This window comes from Schistocerca americana, chromosome 2 (assembly GCF_021461395.2).
Source record: "Schistocerca americana isolate TAMUIC-IGC-003095 chromosome 2, iqSchAmer2.1, whole genome shotgun sequence".
NCBI lineage: Eukaryota > Metazoa > Arthropoda > Insecta > Orthoptera > Acrididae > Schistocerca > Schistocerca americana.
The window spans coordinates 695,168,635-695,188,817 of record NC_060120.1 but is presented as its reverse complement, the minus strand read 5'-3'; the positions used below and the strand labels follow the sequence as shown (position 1 = coordinate 695,188,817).

Sequence of the window (20,183 nt, the reverse complement as noted above, 5' to 3'; positions counted from 1 at the left end):
TGAGGTCACACATGTTACCGACGTTATTCTTACACCTGCGGAACGTTCAATACCACGCACCTCCGAATTGCCCCGGCGCTCACCAGTTCCTTGGTGGAACGAGGCATGCCGTGATGCAATACGTGAGCGGCGAAGTGCTCTCCGCGTTTTCCGCCACCATCCTACTTTGGCCAACTGTATCCGCTATAAGCAGTTCCGAGCGCGTTGCCGTCGTGTCATCCGCGATAGCAAGAAGGCAAGCTGGAAATTCTTTATTAGCTCATTTAACACCTACACTCCTCGGAAGTTTGGAGTCGGCTTCGACGGTTCTCAGGCGCGCAGTACTTTTCCCAGACGATGGCGGGAAGCTATCGTCGTTCCTGTTCCGAAACCTGGAAAGGACAAACATCTCCCCTCTAGCTATCGCCCCATTTCTCTCAAGAGTAGTGTCTGTAAGGTTTTGGAGTGTATGGTGAATTACCGTTTAGCGTGGTGGCTGGAATCCCGCAGTCTTTTAACACCTGCCCAATGCGGATTCCGAAAGCATCGTTCTGCAGTTGACCATCTTGTTGCTCTCTCCACTTATATCATGAACAATTTTCTCCGGAAACGCCAAACAGTAGCAATATTTTTTGATCTGGAGAGAGCATACGATTCCTGTTGGAGGACAGGCATCCTCCGCACACTGTTCTCTTGGGGCTTTCGAGGTCGGCTGCCCCTTTTTCTTCGCGAATTTATGGCAGAGCGCACATTTAGGGTGCGGGTCACACTGCTCTCTCCCGTACTTTCTCCCAAGAAAACGGGGTACCCCAGGGCTCCATGCTGAGTGTTGTACCGTTTGCCATTGCCATCAATCCAATTATGGATTGTCTCCTTCCTGATGTCTCGGGACTCCCTCTTTGTGGACGGTTTTGCGATCTACTACAGCTCTCAACGGACCAGCCTTCTTGAACGACGTCTTCAAGGATGTCTCGATCGCCTCCACTCTTGGATCATCGCAACCGGCTTCCGTTTTTCTCCCAGTAAGACCGTTTGTGTTAATTTTTGGCGGCGTAAGGAGTTTCTTCCGCCCTCCTTACATCTAGGTCCTGTCAACCTTCCGTTTTCAAACGTCGCTGAATTCTTGGGTCTTATGTTTGACAGAAAACTGTGCTGGTCCTCCCACGTTTCCTATCTTTCGGCTCGCTGTCTGCGATCCCTTAACACCCTCCGTGTCCTGAATGGTACCTCCTGGGGAGCGGACCGAGTGGTCCTTCTCCGCCTCTATCGCGCCTTAGTGGGCTCGAAATTGGACTATGGAAGCATAGTCTACTCCTCTGCTCGGCCGTCTATTCTTCGGCGTCTCGACTCTATCCACCACCGAGAATTACGTTTAGTGTCTGGAGCTTTTTACACCAGCCCTGTGGAAAGCCTTTATGCTGAGACTGCTGAACCTCCGCTGTCCAATCGGCGAGCAGTCCTTCTGAGTCGTTATGCTAGCCATCTGTCTTCCATGCCTGCTAATCCAGCCCGTGACATTTTTTCGACGCCTCCTTTGATGTAGGGTATGCAGGCCGCCCCTCCTCCCTACTACCACCGGGAGTCCGCTTCCGTCAACTGCTCCATTCTCTTTCCTTCCGCTTTCCTAAAACCTTCTTGACAACTTCGGGTACAGCACCGCCTTGGCTCCGTCCCCGGATCTGCCTGCTCCGTGACCTTTGTCGATTTCCCAAGGATGGTACCCCTTCACTTGTTTATTGTCGGGCATTTGCTGCTCTATGTGCACAAATGACGGACGCCACATTTATTTACACCGACGGCTCGAAAACATCGTTAGGTGTAGGGAGTGCCTATATTGTTGGTGACACCCCAAATCACTTTCGGCTTCCCGACCAGTGTTCGGTTTATACTGCGGAGCTTTACGCTGTTCTCCAGGCTGTCCACTACATCCGCCGCCATCAGCGGATGCAGTACGTTATCTGCTCAGATTCTCTCAGCTCTCTCCTCAGTCTCCAAGCTCTTTATCCTGTACACCCTCTGGTCCACCGGATTCAGGACTGTCTGCGCTTGCTCCACCTGGGGGGCGTCTCGGTGGCGTTCCTCTGGCTCCCGGGACACGTTGGTATCTGTGGAAATGAGGCGGCCGATATTGCAGCCAAGGCTGCAGTCTCTCTTCCTCGGCCAGCTATTCAATCGATTCCCTTCGCCGATCTACGGAGCGTCCTATGTCGACTTGTTGTTCACTTATGGCACACGCATTGGTCGACACTTACCCATAATAAATTGCGGGACATGAAAGCTCTTCCTTGTGCTTGGACCTCTTCCTCCCGAACGCGTCGTCAGGAGGAGGTAATTTTAACTAGACTCCTGATAGGGCACTGTCTTTTTAGCCATCGACATCTTTTAAGCGGCGATCCTCCCCCACTCTGTCCCCACTGCTCTCAGCTGTGGACGGTAAGACACCTTTTAATTGAGTGCCCTTATTTTAATCCGTTACGCTCCTGTCTACAGCTATCGCCTGATATATCGTCGATTTTAGCAGATGACACGCGCTCAGCCGACCGCGTTCTCAAGTTTATTAGTGCCAGCGAAATGACGTCAGTCATTTGAAGCTCTTTTTGTGGACAACCAACCCCTTTCTGTAGTGGATTTTTAAGCCTTCCTTCTGCTTTTAGTTTCTCCAATTTTATGACTTTCGTTCCCATTGCTGCTGGTTTTCAATTTCGGCTTTTTACTGTTTCCTAAGTCACGGACCACGCGCTGATGACCATAGAAGTTTTGCGCCCTAAAACCAAAACAAAAAAACTGTTGTCCCACTGTCCACAGGTCCCCCTCGTCGTCGACTGGTACCATGGCGGACCAAGAATGTAGTAGTCGCTGACCAGGACAGCCGACGGGCGCTGCAGTGATTTAAACGACACCCTTCACAGACCAGCCTCCTTGCTTTTAAGCGTCTCCATGCTAATGCTCGTTACCTTATTAAGCAGAGTGAAAAGGAATGCTGGGAGCGCTGTTTTTCCTCCCTGGGGAAGTATGCCTCTTCATCGCAGGTTTGGTCCAAAATCCATAGCCTTCTGGGCCTCCAGCGACAGTCAGCTGTCTGGGGGCCTTAACCTCAAATGTGCTCTGTGTATTGATCCACTGGTTCTTGCAGAACACTTTGCGACGCACTTTGCGACAGCATTAGCGTCCTCTTCCTATCCTGCTACCTTTCTCTGACAGAAACGCAGAGTAGAACAGACGCCCCTCTGTTTCAACCTGCACCACGCTGAGCCCTATAATGAACCCTTTACAGAATGGGATTTATTGCAGGCTCGTACCTCTTCATGAGACACGGCCCCAGGCGTAGATTCCATCCACAACCAGATGATCAAACGCTTGGACGTTCCCCAGAGGCAACATCTCCTAAGAGTCTTCGACCGAATTTGGATCATGGGTGCTTTCCCACCACAATGGCGAGACAGTATAGCTATTCCCGTCCTTAAGCCCGGTAAAAACCCAACGTCTCTCGCCGACTGCCCGAGTAGCCTGATGAGCGTACATCGTAAACTGCTCAAGAAATGGTTAGCTTCAGATTATGTTGGGTACTCGAATCTCAGAGCCCTATGTCACTTATCGGTGTGGCTTCTGGGCAGGATGCTCTCTTACTGATCATTAGTAACAGCAATCCGACAGACTTTTATTAACTGCTGACACCTTGTATCAGTCTTTGTTGACCTGCATAAGGCATATAACATAGCTTGGCGCCACCACATTTTAGTTACCCTCGATGACTTGGGCTCCTGTAGCTCTTTTCCGATTTTTATCCACAAGTTTTTGTCTCACCGGCTCTTCTGGGTTCAAATTGGCACTTCACTCGGCGTCCCTATTATTCAGGAGAACAGTATCCCTCAGGGTTCTGTGTTACGTGTCGCAATCTTCCTCATAGCCATCAATTGGTTTGTAACTTATGTTGGGCCTGTGGTTACCATAGCATTGTATATCGACGATTATTGCATCTGGTGCAGCTCCCATTCCGTACCATCTGCTGAGTGCCGGCCCCAAGGGATGTCTCCCTCCTGATAACTGGCCACAGATAGGATTGTCAGTTAGCATGCGTCTTCCCTCCCCCCGTTGGGATCTGCATCTCCACTCACTGGAATGCACCCCATGTATCCCCTCCCATACTCTCCCTTGGATGATGCCTAGACCGTGGATTGGGACTGATCTATTCAAAGGTCCTAAGGTCTCTGTCGCCCCCTATGGTCTGGCGTCTTTTACATGCCATCTTTGCAGAGTTCCATGGGGCCACTGTCTTCTACACTGAAGATTCTAAGACAATCGATAAGGTGGGAAACGCTTTCACTAGTCCTATTGGCTTAGAACACCATTTATTGCCGGAATGGTGTAGGTGTTCACAGCAGAGCTTATAGCCATTCACAGAGCCCTCCATTTTGTTTCTCAGGCCGCCCTCCAAAGTGTGTTAATTCGTTCAGACTCAATGAACAGCCAGCAGGCTATCGACCGATGCTACTCTCGTCACCCTTTGGTCTTTGCTATCCATGATCTCTCTGCCCTTGGCTGTGTCGCCTGCTCAGTTGCCTTTCTCTGGGTTCCCAGTCGTCCAGGCATCCCAGGGAATGAACTGGCTGACCGTCTGGCTATAGAGGCAGGTACATATCCCTGCTACGCTTCATGATTTCAGCTGCAGATAGACGGATCTACGTCAGATCTTTCTTTGCCCAAAAGTGGAATGACATGTGGTGTGCTACAGCTCACAGTAATAAACTCCACGCAGTCAAGATGTATATTGCAGTTTGGCGCTCTTCAAAAATTCAAATGATTCAAATGGCTCTGAGCACTATGGGACTTAACTTCTGAGGTCATCAGTCCCCTAGAACTGAGAACTACTTAAACCTAACTAACCTAAGGACATCACACACATCCATGCCCGAGGCAGGATTCGAACCTGCGACCGTAGCGATCGAGCGGTTCCAGACTGTAGCGCCTAGAACCGCTCGGCCACCCTGGCTTGGCTGGCGCTCTTCTTTCCGCTCTTCCTTCCGCTCCTCTTGGAAGGAGTCCACTGTCTTATGCCGTCTGCACATTTTCGTACCACGCTCACCCATTGTTTCTCCTGCGTAACGAAGCACCCCCAACAATGTAGCTGTGGAGCCAGACTGACAGCATCCCACATGTTGGTGGAATGTCCTCTTCTTTTGTCCCTTCATGCTAAGTATAGTCTTCCAGATTACTCAATTTTAATATTAGCAGACGATTAACGGATGGTTGAACTGGTCCTGAGTTTCCTCCGTGAAAGTGACTTCTATTTTCAGATATCAGATTTACTTTACTCCTGCGGCAAGAGCAGGGTGGTTGTGGTTGGGATCTTTCTTCCAGTCTTCTCGATATGGGGCCCCATTACCCCTCCCCCAAGGAAAGAGACCGCCCTTTTTTCCAACTTTTAGATTTGGTCTCACCTTTTATGCCTTTTACTGTTTGTGTTTTAACTTCATTATTTTATAATTTGACTCCCCTGTCTGGATCCGTCCACTATTAGAGGGACCTTCTTTCTTCTGTGAGTAACTTTGGATTCACGGGACCGATGAGCTTGCCGTATTTTCCCATAAACCCTCTCAATCAATTAATCAATCAATCAATCAATAACGTGGCTAGTAGATACACAACCAACAGAGCATACAAGGGGAGTGTGTTAGTGGTGGGGGCTGTGTGCAGGCACTGGAGGAGGAAAGCCGTTCTAAACTGAAGCCTGCGTTCATATAAGTTTGTAAATATTAAGTGGAGCGCCTCCAGGCCCGTACTTGCATGGCAATCATTCAGAAAGATCTACAGTCGCCTCTCTTTCGGTGAGTATTTAAAAGGAATTCCGCTGAAAATGCAACAAACGCAGCGATTTATTTTCCCCTGGCTTGTTAACCATTTGGTAGTTCCAGAGAAGCGTCATCAGTGGCTAATTTGAGTGAAACCTACATTTATTTTCTTGACATGTTAAAATTTGCTTCTTTCTCCAAAACACTGTGGTGTTTACATAACTGCGAGAGAACTGTGGAACATTGGTTTAGTGAGTTCATTAAGTGAGGAATTGAGGATAAGGATGGTCAATAGCTTATGAAAAAGCATATAAACATGTAATGTATTCACTTATGTTGTCCAAAATCCACAGCATTTCTCGTTTCAGCAGTTGTCGATAGTACTTAAAATTGCAATCATTCATCGAAAAAATTTCTAGTTGAATAACAAGATGGATAAGAAGGTTTTGCATAGTAATATTCTAAAATATTTTCTCTTCGCGTGATATCATTTGCCAAAATCTCATTTCGATATCACAAGTCATTTATGAACCATAAGGAATGTTGTGGATATTTCATCCTGGTTTTTTCGCTGGTACATTCGATCGCACATGTATGTGCTACACCAGGTCAGTTTTCTCGACATTGGTGGCGGATAGAGACCTCCACTCAAGTCGAAAGAAAAATTCAATATGTTAGCTAAATTTCATATGGAGCAATATATGTTATATGCACCAAACTCAAAGTCATAGCGACCCTCGGTTTTCACTGCAAACTTTTTTCGAATTTCAGGTAGTGTCTTACTTAAATGCAAGTATCACAATAACTACAGTCCTTGACGAAATGATGGGCACATCATCATGAAGCTGACATATAAAACTATAAGGAAGGCACAAATGAATTTTTTAATTAAATTGTTTCTGTAATATCGTTTGAGAAAGATTACAGGAAGTGCACCTGGATTCTGCCATTGAAGCGCGTTGCCAACCGGCCGAAAGCTGGTAAACAATGCTGGCCTCCCCTTCCGCACAAACGAATGTCATCGCCCAGCGCTTTGGACGAAAACTTCAGTGCGCACTGGCCACCGTATCCTGCGCGGACCCTTCATTGCTCAGCAACAACTTTACACACAGACTGCCTCACACTAGGGCGATATGTCTTCCTAACTATGGCCCAACATCCTTACAACCGCAAAAACTACGGATGCGACACTTCTATCGGTCGTTTTGGATTGTCGACTCCTTTCCACAAATCTGACTTCAGCACCTGGAATTCTAGAGTTGTCTTATACCCAAGATTATTCCCTTTCTCAGATAATAAGCCATATCTGTTCCAAATTTATATCGCTATAGTTAGTACGCATTTTAAAATGTCAGCCCCTTGCCACCAGAGATTTTTTTTTTTCTGACGCGTGTAGAGTGTGGTTGATGATTGAGTATGACATTATTGACTGACAGTCAATGATATGGAACAGAAGCTATAAAAGCTAGTCATAATTTTGGAAGTTGTATTTTCTGATGCGAGGATAGTGGTGATAGTTGGGGGAATTTCTTGTTTCAGCTTGTTTAGTCTCTTGCATAGAGTTGCTTGCTGTACGCGATAATACTCACATGAAAGGAATGGGATTTAAATCACCTAATGTTGAGTCGCGCAAAGAATTTGGAGACATTCTAAACACTTCTTAACATTTTCTTCATAGTCTACCGCATGTCCACTCTGCAAACCACAGTGTTCTTCGACGGGGAGGATAGGGAAGCGAGCAGACTGACTTCATAGTGCTGATAGCTTCCACGCTGCTGTTCTTTCTACGTTACGTCCGTGAGTTACACACGCTCACTGTAAGTTGAGGTATGTTGCCGGGTAGTTTAACATTGGTGATATATAACTGCCTTTGGACGTTGCGTCTTTTGCGAGGAGATCCGTGTACCCGGTTTGTTGGTGATCTTTGTTTGGTGGTATCCAGAGAAAGCTCATCAAAGATCCTCACCGCTGTAGCTCAAGCATCTTCTGCATTACGTTCGTAAGCTGGAATCTGTTGTCCCTCCGTATTGCTCGGGTGTTGTGGGCAAAAGGAGTTGGTGATCTTGTTCATTGCAAGCGGACAGATGAACTGGAGACGGCAACTGTCTCTGCCGTACACGTCAGCTATTGTGCAGTTACGGCCTGTCAAAATTAATGGTTACATTTTTTAATCTCCCTGTATACATTTTCGACACTTAAAACATTATTGTTAAGATGTTATATTTTTCACTTTCAGAATCCAGTAGCCACAGCGTTCGAAATATTTTGGATGATCTGTGAGCCAATTCTGTTTGGAATAACAGGCACTCAGATAAATTTCAGCGATCTGGACGGAGACGTTGTATCCTTTTCCCTAGCCTGTCTCATCACGGCAATAGTGGTAAGTAAAAGTCGTCAAATTTATATGTTTTCAATAGTTACTCGAAGTTTTAACTAAGAAACATTTCTGTAGTTAAGAGCATTTCAACACGCAAATAATTAGCCCTCAGTCGAGTGGGCACCGTTCGCAGGTTCTACGCAAGGTGTTCGTAAGTCGACTACGATTTCGTAATTTTTAACAAGTATCTGAAGCCGTGCTGTTACTAGTGCTTCCCACAGCTGCAAAAAGATGTGACTTGAGTTCATTACAGGAACTTGACAATCAAAAGGTCTTTATAGAACTTCAGTTGTGTTAATATCGGGGCAAATAGGATCAGGAAGGAAGTATTTCGAAGTTGTCCTATCATCCAGTTGAAGACACTTCAGACAGCGTAACAATCTGCATTATTTTCTTGAAAACTCCATTCTCGCCATTGGAGAACAAATACATACGACTGATATTCAAAACATCAGATCGAAAGTAGAATGTAGTATCTGCAGAAGACAGTCATCAGATCACTCTCAGTGAAGTGGTTTTGGAAAGAAAGATACTATTGACTGCTAAAATCTAAACTTATTCATTGTAGATTCTGTTGTATGTTGTCTGAATTTTGTGTACCAATGTGGGCGTAAACTATGTAAATAAATAATGTGACAAAATTTAATGTCACTGGCATCATAGGATCTCCAAGTCTTAAGTTTTATAACATCTGCCTCTGTAGCTGGTTGGCTATTGTTTCAGACTGAGATGAATTGAGGGAGTAGTTGAAGAAGAAATGAGGCGAAATGTGACTGAAGAGTGGACCTCAGAGTCTTCACTCTCTCTCTACTCGACTAGGTCACAAGGAGCAAATAAATGCTGTTTCGCAAAGTTACACGGAGCATCCCACAGCGTGCAATGGCAATGTAGAGTACAGACACGTCCACTAAGTGTTTATTTTGCACAGAATGCGTCAACGCTACAAGGGATACGTAAATTAGTAACTAATACAGAAACGCAAAGGAACAGTTTTTATGTAACTCACTGCAAGTCGCTTCGTACTAATGATGGGAAATTAATTGTAGTGTTCTTCCGGAACAGGCCACTTCCTTCACCACAATCGCTGCTCTCTCTTCAGTTGACAGACTTAAGCAACTCTGCTTTATGACTGCAGACGTTAAGGGCCCGGGAGAGTGGTGTGCTAAAGGCGCCCAGCGACAGCTGTAGGGGCTCCAGCGACCTGTCTGACTGTGTGTAGACACCGGCAACTGCTTATGGACCCTACCTGCCTGCAGTGATGGAGTGGTTGCTGGCAGGTAGCAGTCGGAGCAGTTACGTAGAGGTCTACTGGTCGAACCATGGACCCGATCATGAACCGCCCACACACAAGCGAACTGGTCGAGGCAGATCTCGGCAGACGGGTTGGCAGACTCGTCCGCCCGTGTATAGGTGCCTTAACTATATTACGCTTTATACTGACGTCCCACGAGACCTTAGAAAGACACTGAGGTCTGTAAGCAGCCCTTGGATCACTAGGCCGGATCAGAGAGTTCATTACTTAAATTTAGGAAGTTTCACCACAGATGTATCATAATACATTACAAAATACTTCATACGCACATAACTTCAGCGAGTGAAGAACCGTAAATTATACGTGAGGATACACGTACAATATATATTTACAGAAGGTTCGACATACAGGAACTTTGGAAGCGTAAACTGTGATAGCGACTGAACCAATACAATACAATACGATATGTTAGCAAACTACACCAGAGTCTCCGTCAACACAGTTTTGCTTTAACATAAAATGTTGTTCTTACCTTATTTATTTTCTTGCAGTTAAGACTGTTGGTCACGGTTGTGGTGGGGATTGGCAGTAGACTGAACCTGAGAGAGAAGATTTTCGTGGCTTTGGCATGTATGGCCAAGGCGACGGTGCAGGTGAGCTTTTAGTTTCGTAATACCATATTAATACAGCGAAGATTCTTACTAATGGTTAGATACTGTTCTCACTGCAAATAACCGTAAACCAGAATGTGTAATGCATAAATTAATGTGCAGTTAAATGTTCATGTGGCAATATACTGTTTTATACACACAAGTCAACAAATGCACTTCCCCTCAGGGGATCCACAACTCTTTTGTGGCTACGTGCGTAGCGAGCACGGGACCCTGAGCTAATGTGGCCTTCCTTCCTTTCCGGGCTGCATACCTTCCCTTTCCGCATTCTTCCCCATCCCCCATCTTGGCCCCCCACCCCTCACCTCTGGCTCTTTCCTTCCCTTTCTCCCCCTCTGGGAGTATGGTTTGTGCCAACGTCCGGAGACGGACGCGTGTAAATGTACCGCATTCTTCGCCTTCCTTGCTTGTATGTCTTCATTCTTCCTTTGTCCTTCTCTTTTCCTTACCTCTTCTCTTTGCCCTTTTCTCCGCTGCGGCGTTTGAGACATCTCTTCTTTCCTTTCCCTTTCTCTTTCTTCCTCCCTGTGCATGTCTGAAGGCCGACCCACGCACTTCCATGCGTAGCCAGTGACGGGGTAACGCGTAATTCCCCGCCCCGGGTAGACAGGTAGGACACGTATGTACCCCCTGGTAACGGCCAGGCCCAGGGAGGGGTGATTACCCGAGCTGATACTTTCCGAAAGTGCCGATTGGTCCCTCCGTCCGTTTGTCGGGAGGTGTGACCTGAGGTGTGAACAATCACCTAAGGCGGGAGTGCCCTCAGAGAGGGCCCCCACAAGGGAGGAGCGCGCCATCGGAGATGCCGGTAATCATGGGGATTCTTCCGCAATGGTTTCCTCACCTTCCACTATGTCTGCTCACAAACGTAAGTTCACTGAGTTTCAGCCACAGTCAGTTCTTCCATCGTTGCCACAGTTCCTTGTTGTTTCTCGGTCTGACGAAGGTCACGACTTCTCCACGGTCAACCCTTTCATTATTCAGAAAGGTGTCGACGCAATTGCAGGTCCTGTAAAGTCTTGTTCCAGATTACGGAATGGCACCCTGTTGTTAGAAACAGTCAGTGCCCTCCAGGCACAAAATTTGCTGCGTACCTCACTACTACATTCTTCCCTGTCCGGGTGGAACCGCACCGTACTTTAAATTCCTCACATGGAGTCGTTTATACACGCTCCCTCGATGGATTGTCTGACGAAGAAATTCAGCACTACCTGTCTGACCAGGGCGTAACGGCTGTTCATAGGGTTATGAAAAGGGTTGACACGAACATCATTCCAACCCGCACTGTCTTCTTGACATTTGACAAAGTTCAACTCCCATCGAAAATCAAAGCAGGCTATGAGATAATTTCCGTTCGCCCTTATGTCTCAAACCCTACGCGTTGCTATCGGTGTCAGCGGTTCAATCACACCAGCCACTCCTGTTCCAATCCGGCCAAATGTGTAACGTGTGGCAAGGATGCCCATGAGGGTGCTTGTCCACCTCCATCCCCTCGCTGCATCAACTGTATGGGTGACCACGCTGCTTCCTCTCGAGATTGTCCCGTTTTTAAGGACGAAAATCTCATCCAGGAAATTAGAGTAAAGGAAAACGCGTCGACCTTTGCTGCTCGAAAATTATTCGCCAGTCGACAGCCCACCGTGCCTCAGAAAGGAAAATACAGCACTGTCCTTGCTTCTCGGCGGCCAACAAAGGAGGCGGCCACACAGACTTGCGACCTCACCTTTAGTGCCACGGTAGTCAGATCGGCAAGCGCAAAGATCGCCCGTTCAACCTCACCACTTTCGACTGCCCACTCTCTGGCTCACCCTTCGTCGAGTTCTGCTAAATCTCGAGCCCAAAAGTCAGACACCAAGACTTCGAAAAAAGAGCATACTCATGAAGATTTTTTATGTACCCCAACTTCACACTCATCGGTTCCTCCTTCCTCTAAACATCATACTTCCAAGAAGGCTACAAAGAAACCCAGTTCCTCTCCTTCTCCGCCAAGGCGTGTCCCATCTACAGCACCACCTGGCGGAAATCGCCCTCGGCCGTCTTCTGTGTCGCCGAGGCGCACTGCTGGCGGCCAATCAACCGGCCAACGCTGGTGGAAGGAGCTGCTCCTGACCAACCTATGGATCAGGATCTTCTGCCTTTGGCTGAATGCCATTCCATGCTGTCGGTCGCAAGCTCAGAGCAGTCGTTGAGTTGACAGCGTCCTTGGTCACATTCCTCCATTTTCTGTTCACCCTATGTCCATTATCCACTGGAATATCCGTGGTATTCGAGCCAATCGGGATGAATTGTCGATCCTCTTACGATCCTACTCGCCAGTCATCTTCTGTCTTCAGGAAACAAAGCTGCGTCCCCATGACCGCTTTGTTCTCCCTCATTTTCAGTCCGTCCGATATGATCTCCCCTCTGTTGAAGGCACTGCAGCCCATGGAGGACTCATGATTCTTCTCCATGATACTCTCCACTTTCATCCAATCCATTTAAACACTTCCTTCCAAGCTGTCGCCGTCCGTCTTTCCCTTTCCGGATACAGGTTCTCTCTTTGTACTGTATACATTCCATCGTCCACACCAATGGCACGAGCTGATCTCCTTCATCTTCTTGGTCAGCTTCCACCCCCATATTTGCTGGTTGGGGACTTCAATGCCCACCACCTGCTTTGGGGATCTCCACATCCTTGTCCACGTGGCTCACTATTGCTAGACGTCTTCCACCAAGCAGATCTAGTTTGCCTCAACACTGGGGTCCCTACATTTTTGTCTGCCTCCACGACAAATTTATCTCATTTGGACCTTGCGGTCGGTAGTGTTCCGCTACCTCGGCGCTTCGAATGGTTCGCCCTTGATGATACACACTCGAGTGACCACTTTCCAAGTGTCCTTAGACTGCAACCACAACTGCCATATATGCGCCCGCGACGCTGGAAGTTTGCCCAAGCCGATTGGACACTTTTTTCGTCTCTAGCGACATTCGATGACCGTCACTTTCCCAGCGTCGACGATGAGGTCACACATGTTACCGACGTTATTCTTACACCTGCGGAACGTTCAATACCACGCACCTCCGAATTGCCCCGGCGCCCCCTAGTTCCTTGGTGGAACGAGGCATGCCGTGATGCAATACGTGAGCGGCGACGTGCTCTCCGCGTTTTCCGCCACCATCCTACTTTGGCCAACTGTATCCGCTATAAGCAGTTCCGAGCGCGTTGCCGTCGTGTCATCCGCGATAGCAAGAAGGCAAGCTGAAAATTCATTATTAGCTCATTTAACACCTACACTCCTCGGAAGTTTGGAGTCGGCTTCGACGGTTCTCAGGCGCGCCTAGTTTCTCCCCGGTCTCTGGGCTCACTGTCGCGCATGATACATTAGTGGACCCCGTCGCAATTTCTAACTCGTTGGGTCAGCACTTTGCTGAGATTTCGAGCTCTTCAAATTACCCGCCAGCGTTTCTCCTGAAGAAACGTGGAGCGGAAGTGCGACCTCTTGCTTTCTCCTCTCAAAATCGCGAAAGCTACAATACTGTTTTCTCCTTGCGGGAACTCCAACATGCACTCTCTTCTTCTCGCTCCTCCGCCCCAGGACCGGATGGTATCCACGTCCAAATGTTGCTGTATTTATCAACCCATAGTCTGCGTTACCTCCTTCGCCTTTATAATCGAATTTGGACCGACAGTACTTTTTCCAGACGATGGCGGGAAGCTATCGTCGTTCCTGTTCCGAAACCTGGAAAGGACAAACATCTCCCCTCTAGCTATCGCCCCATTTCTCTCAAGAGTAGTGTCTGTAAGGTTTTGGAGTGTATGGTGAATTACCGTTTAGCGTGGTGGCTGGAATCCCACAGTCTTTTAACACCTGCACAATGCGGATTCCGAAAGCATCGTTCTGCAGTTGACCATCTTGTTGCTATCTCCACTTATATCATGAACAATTTTCTCCGGAAGCGCCAAACAGTAGCAATAGTTTTTGATCTGGAGAGAGCATACCATACCTGTTGGAGGACAGGCATCCTCCGCACACTGTTCTCTTGGGGCTTTCGAGGTCGGCTGCCCCTTTTTCTTCGCGAATTTATGGCAGAGCGCACATTTAGGGTGCGGGTCACACTGCTCTCTCCCGTACTTTCTCCCAAGAAAACGGGGTACCCCAGGGCTCCGTGCTGAATGTTGTACTGCTTGCCATTGCCATCAATCCAATTATGGATTGTCTTCTTCCTGATGTCTTGGGGCTCCCTCTTTGTGGACGATTTTGCGATCTACTACAGCTCTCAACGGACCAGCCTTCTTGAACGACGTCTTCAAGGATGTCTCGATCGCCTCCACTCTTGGATCATCGCAACCGGCTTCCGTTTTTCTCCCAGTAAGACCGTTTGTGTTAATTTTTGGCGACGTAAGGAGTTTCTTCCGCCCTCCTTACATCTAGGTCCTGTCAACCTTCCGTTTTCAAACGTCGATAAATTCTTGGGTCTTATGTTTGACAGAAAACTGTGCTGGTCCTCCCACGTTTCCTATCTTTCGGCTCGCTGTCTGCGATCCCTCAACACCCTCCGTGTCCTGAATGGTACCTCCTGGGGAGCGGACCGAGTGGTCCTTCTCCGCCTCTATCGCGCCTTAGTGCGCTCGAAATTGGACTATGGAAGCATAGTCTACTCATCTGCTCGGCCGTCTATTCTTCGGCGTCTCGACTCTATCCACCACCGAGAATTACGTTTAGTGTCTGGAACTTTTTACACCAGCCTTGTGGAAAGCCTTTATGCTGAGACTGCTGAACTTCCGCTGTCCAATCGGCGAGCAGTCCTTCTCAGTCGTTATGCTAGCCATCTGTCTTCCATGCCTGCTAATCCAGCCCGTGACATTTTTTTCGACGCCTCCTTTGATGTAGGGTATGCAGGCCGCCCCTCCTCCCTACTACCACCGGGAGTCCGCCTCTGTCAACTGCTCCATTCTCTTTCCTTCCGCTTTCCTAAAACCTTCTTGACAACTTGGGGTACAGCACCGCCTTTGCTCCGTCCCCGGATCTGCCTGCTCCGTGACCTTTGTCGATTTCCCAAGGATGGTACCCCTTCACTTGTTTGTTGTCGGGCATTTGCTGCTCTATGTGCACAAGTGACGGACGCCACATTTATTTACACCGACGGCTCGAAAACATCGTTAGGTGTAGGGAGTGCCTATATTGTTGGCGACACCCCAAATCACTTTCGGCTTCCCGACCAGTGTTCGGTTTATACTGCGGAGCTTTACGCTGTTCTCCAGGCTGTCCACTACATCCGCCGCCATCAGCGGATGCAGTACGTTATCTGCTCAGATTCTCTCAGCTCTCTCCTCAGTCTCCAAGCTCTTTATCCTGTACACCCTCTGGTCCACCGGATTCAGGACTGTCTGCGCTTGCTCCACCTGGTGGGCGTCTCGGTGGTGTTCCTCTGGCTCCCGGGACACGTTGGTATCTGTGGAAATGAGGCGGCCGGTATTGCAGCCAAGGCTGCAGTCTCTCTTCCTCGACCAGCTATTCAATCGATTCCCTTCGCCGATCTATGGAGCGTCCTATGTCGACGTGTTGTTCATTAATGGCACACGCATTGGTCGACACTTACCCATAATAAATTGTGGGACATGAAAGCTCTTCCTTGTGCTTGGACCTCTTCCTCCCGAACGCGTCGTCGGGAGGAGGTAATTTTAACTAGACTCCTTATAGGGCACTGTCTTTTTAGCCATCGACATCTTTTAAGCGGCGATCCTCCCCCACTCTGTCCCCACTGCTCTCAGCTGTGGACGGTAAGACACCTTTTAATTGAGTGCCCCTATTTTAATCCGTTACGCTCCCGTCTACAGCTTTCGCCTGATATATCATCGATTTTAGCAGATGACATGCGCTCAGCCGACCGCGTTCTCAAGTTTATTAGTGCCAGTGAAATGACGTCAGTCATTTGAAGCTTTTTTTGGGGACAACCAACCCCTTTCTGTAGTGGATTTTTAAGCCTTCCTTCTGCTTTTAGTTTCTCCAATTTTATGACTTTCGTTCCCATTGCTGCTGGTTTTCAATTTCGGCTTTTTACTGTTTCCTAAGTCACGGATTGGGCGCTAATGACCATAGTTTCCGCCCTAAAGCCAAAACAAAAAAAAAATAAACAAATGCACTTGAGGGTAGTAATTCTCCTGCGTTTGCTGTTACATTTTTGAAATAACAACTTTATTTCATTTCGTCTGCTTGGTTATTATTGAGCTACATCTGCTACATACCTTTCAGTAAAAAAAACTGAAAGCACGTAGCATCATACACACTGATCTTCCAGAACATTATGACCATCTATCTACTAGCCAATACGTCCATCTTTGTACCGGGTAACAGGGGCGATGCGTCATGGAGTGGAAGCAATGCGGCCTTGGTAGATTGCTGGGAGTGAATTGGCACCACATGTGGGCACACAAGTCACCTAATTCCCGTCAACTTCGGGGAGGGGCCGATGAGCTCTGGCGCCACGTCCAGCCACATCCAAGACGCGTTCAATCTGCTTCAGATCTCGTGAGTTTGGGGGCCAGCACATCAACTGGAACTCGCCGCTGTGTTCCACTCCTGGAGTTGTGACATGGCGCATTATCTTGCTAAAAAATACCAGTGCCGTTAGGAAACGTGATCGTAATTATGGGTGTACGTGGTCTGCAACCAGTGTAAGGTGCTCCTTGGCCGTCATGGTGCTTTGCACGAGCTCCATTGGACCCTTGTATGCTCACGTGAATGTTTCCTAGAGCATAATCGAGCCGCCACCGGGTTGTATACATCCTGCAATACAGGTGTCAAGGAGCTGTTCCTCTGGAAGGCAACAGACCCGTTCCCTCCTATTGGCATGATGCAGAAGAGATCTGGATTCATCAAACCATGCAACACTCTACCACTGAACTAACGTCCAGTGCCGATTGTCGTCACGTGCACGTTTCCCCCCCCCCCCCCCCATGGGGTCCACAACTCCTTTGTGGACAGATGCATGGCGAGCAAGGGATCCTGGACTCGTGCAGCTCTTTCCTTTCCACGCTGCATACCTTGCCTTTCCATATCCCTGCGTGTCCGCGATTTTCTCCCCCACCCCCACCCCACACCACTTCCCTTCCCCTTCTCCCTCTCTTTGGGAGTATGTTTTACGCCTACATCTGGAGATGTACGCTTGGGAATGAATGGTGTGCCTTCTTTTATCTCTACAATATCAAGTATTTGAGAACTCTTCTCTATCCTTTTCTTTGGTCCTCCCTTTTTTGTTTGTTCCTCCCTTTTTTGTTTGTTCCTCCCTTTTTTGTTTGTTCCTCCCTTTTTTGTTTGTTCCTCCCTTTTTTGTTTGTTCCTCCCTTTTTTGTTTGTTCCTCCCTTTTTTGTTTGTTCCTCCCTTTTTTGTTTGTTCCTCCCTTTTTTGTTTGTTCCTCCCTTTTTTGTTTGTTCCTCCCTTTTTTGTTTGTTCCTCCCTTTTTTGTTTGTTCCTCCCTTTTTTGTTTGTTCCTCCCTTTTTTGTTTGTTCCTCCCTTTTTTGTTTGTTCCTCCCTTTTTTGTTTGTTCCTCCCTTTTTTGTTTGTTCCTCCCTTTTTTGTTTGTTCCTCCCTTTTTTGTTTGTTCCTCCCTTTTTTGTTTGTTCCTCCCTTTTTTGTTTGTTCCTCCCTTTTTTGCTTGTTCCTCCCTTTTTTGCTTGTTCCTCCCTTTTTTGCTTGTTCCTCCCTTTTTTGCTTGTTCCTCCCTTTTTTGCTTGTTCCTCCCTTTTTTGCTTGTTCCTCCCTTTTTTGCTTGTTCCTCCCTTTTTTGCTTGTTCCTCCCTTTTTTTTTTGCTTGTTCCTCCCTTTTTTTTTTGCTTGTTCCTCCCTTTTTTTTTTGCTTGTTCCTCCCTTTTTTTTTTTGCTTGTTCCTCTCTTTTTTTTTGCTTGTTCCTCTCTTTTTTTTTTGCTTGTTCCTCTCTTTTTTTTTTTGCTTGTTCCTCTCTTTTTTTTTTGCTTGTTCCTCTCTTTTTTTTTTTGCTTGTTCCTCCCTTTTTTTTTTTGCTTGTTCCTCCCTGTGTGTCTGACGGCCGATCCACGTGTAGCCGGTGACTGGATAACGCGTAATTCCCCACCCCGGGTAGACAAGTAAGACACGTACGTACCCCGTAGCAAAGGCCAAGCCCAGTGAGGGGTAGTAAACCAAGCTGGTACCATCCGAACATGGCGATTGGTCCCTCCGTCCGTTTCTCGGGAGCTGTGACCTGAGATGTGGACAATCACCTCAGATTGGGGGGGGGGGGGGGGGCACTAGGAAGGAGCACGCCGTCGGAGACGCCGGTAACCATGGGGGATACTTTCACAATGATTTCTTCTACTTCTACAGCTTTTGCCCACAAGAGAAAGCTAGATGAGTCTCAGCCACAGAAAATTCTTCCATCAGTGCCAAAGTTCCTCGTTGTTTCTTCATCTGACAAAGGCCAAGACTTCTCAACAGTAAACCCTTTCATTATTCAGAAAGGTATCGATGCAATTGCAGGTCGTATGAAGTCTTGTTCCCGGTTACGAAATGGCACCTTGTTAGAAACACAGTGCCCTCCAACCACAAAAATTGCTTTGAAATACACTGCTATACAGCTTCTTTGTCTGGGTGGAAGCGCCCATCATGCAGGGTGGTTTATACAAGATCACTCTAAGATTATCAAATGGCGATATTCAAAACTATCTGTCTGATCAGGGAGTAATGGCCAAACATCCAATAATGAAAAGGGCTGAAAAGGAATTGGTAAAGACCCGCACTCCCTTCTTGATGTTTGACAGAGTTCAATTTCCATCGAACATTAAAGTGGGATATGAGAATTTCAGTTCGCCCTTACATTCCCAACCTTATTCGTTGGTATCAGTGTCAGACGTTTAATCGTACCAGCCAGTCGTGTCCCAAACGGCCAAATGCGTTACCTGTGGTAGGGAGGCCCGTGAGCGTGATTGTCTACCCCCATCCCCTCCTTGCAGACCATATAGATTGCCGTTTTTAAAGATGAACGAACTGTTCAGGAAATCCGAGTGAAGGAAAAGGTGTCTACCTTTGCTTCTCGTTAGTCATTCGGCAGTAGAAAACCCACTGTGCTCTCTGCAGGTAAATACAGCACTGTCCTCGCTTCTCCTGGACCTTCTAAGGAGGTAGCCATGCAGACTTGCGATCTCACCTTTAGCGCGACGGTTGTCAGATCGGCCAGCCCAAAGATCGCTCTTTCAACCTCCCCACTATCGTCCACTCACTCTAAGGCTCAAACTTCATCAGCTCTTGCTAAATCGCAGGCCCCAAAATCGGACGCCCAGACTTCCAAAAAACGGCCTACTCGTGAAGATTTTTTTCCATACCCAGATCTCACAACCATCAACTCCTCCTTCATCTCAGCGTCCTGCTTCCAAGAAGGCTCATAAGAAAAACAGTTTCTCTCGTTCTCCGCCACGGCGTATCTCTTCTACAGTGCCACCCAGCAGTAGCCACCCTCGGCCGTTTCTGTATCGCCGAGACACACTGCTGGCGGCCGATCAACCAGCCGCTCACTAGCGGCAGGAGCTGCCCCCGAACAACCTATGGATTAGGATCTTCTGCGTGAGGCTGAATGCAATCCCACGCCGCCTGCCACCGGCTCTCAGCAGTTGCTGAGTTGATGGCAACTGTGGTGAGATTTTTCGGCCGGCCGGTGTGGCCGTGCGGTTCTAGGCGCGTCAGTCTGGAACCGCGTGACCGCTACGGTCGCAGGTTCGAATCGTGCCTCGGGCATGGATGTGTGTGATGTCCTTAGGTTAGTTAGGTTTAAGTAGTTCTAAGTTCTAGGGGACTGATGACCACAGATGTTTAGTCCCATAGTGCTCAGAGCCACTTGAACCATTTTTTTGAGATTTTCCTTTTTTCGTCCACCCTACGTCAATTATCCATTGGAATATCCGCGGAATTCGCTCCAATCGGGATGACTTGCCGATCCTCTTAAGATCCTACTCCCTGGTCATGTTCTGTGTTCAGAAAACGAAGCTAAGTCCCCATGATCGCTTTGTCTTCCCTCACTTCCAGTCAGTCCAGTTTGATTTCCCCCCTGTTGCTGGCATTCCAGCACATGTAGGACTTACGATTCCTCTTCATGATACTATCCATTATCACCCAAATCACTTA

The 20,183-nt window shown here is 47.8% G+C and overlaps 1 protein-coding gene across 1 annotated transcript in view; it reads left to right on the top strand.

Moving 5' to 3' along the window:
- The window catches only part of LOC124594348 (sodium/hydrogen exchanger 9B2-like), a 207,714-nt gene that overhangs the window by 168,832 nt on the left and 18,699 nt on the right, over positions 1-20,183 (top strand). Inside the window, exons 9-10 of the mRNA XM_047132716.1 lie at positions 8,005-8,148; positions 9,949-10,050. Coding sequence (XP_046988672.1) covers positions 8,005-8,148; positions 9,949-10,050 — 246 coding nt within the window. The remainder of the gene's footprint in view (positions 1-8,004; positions 8,149-9,948; positions 10,051-20,183) is intronic.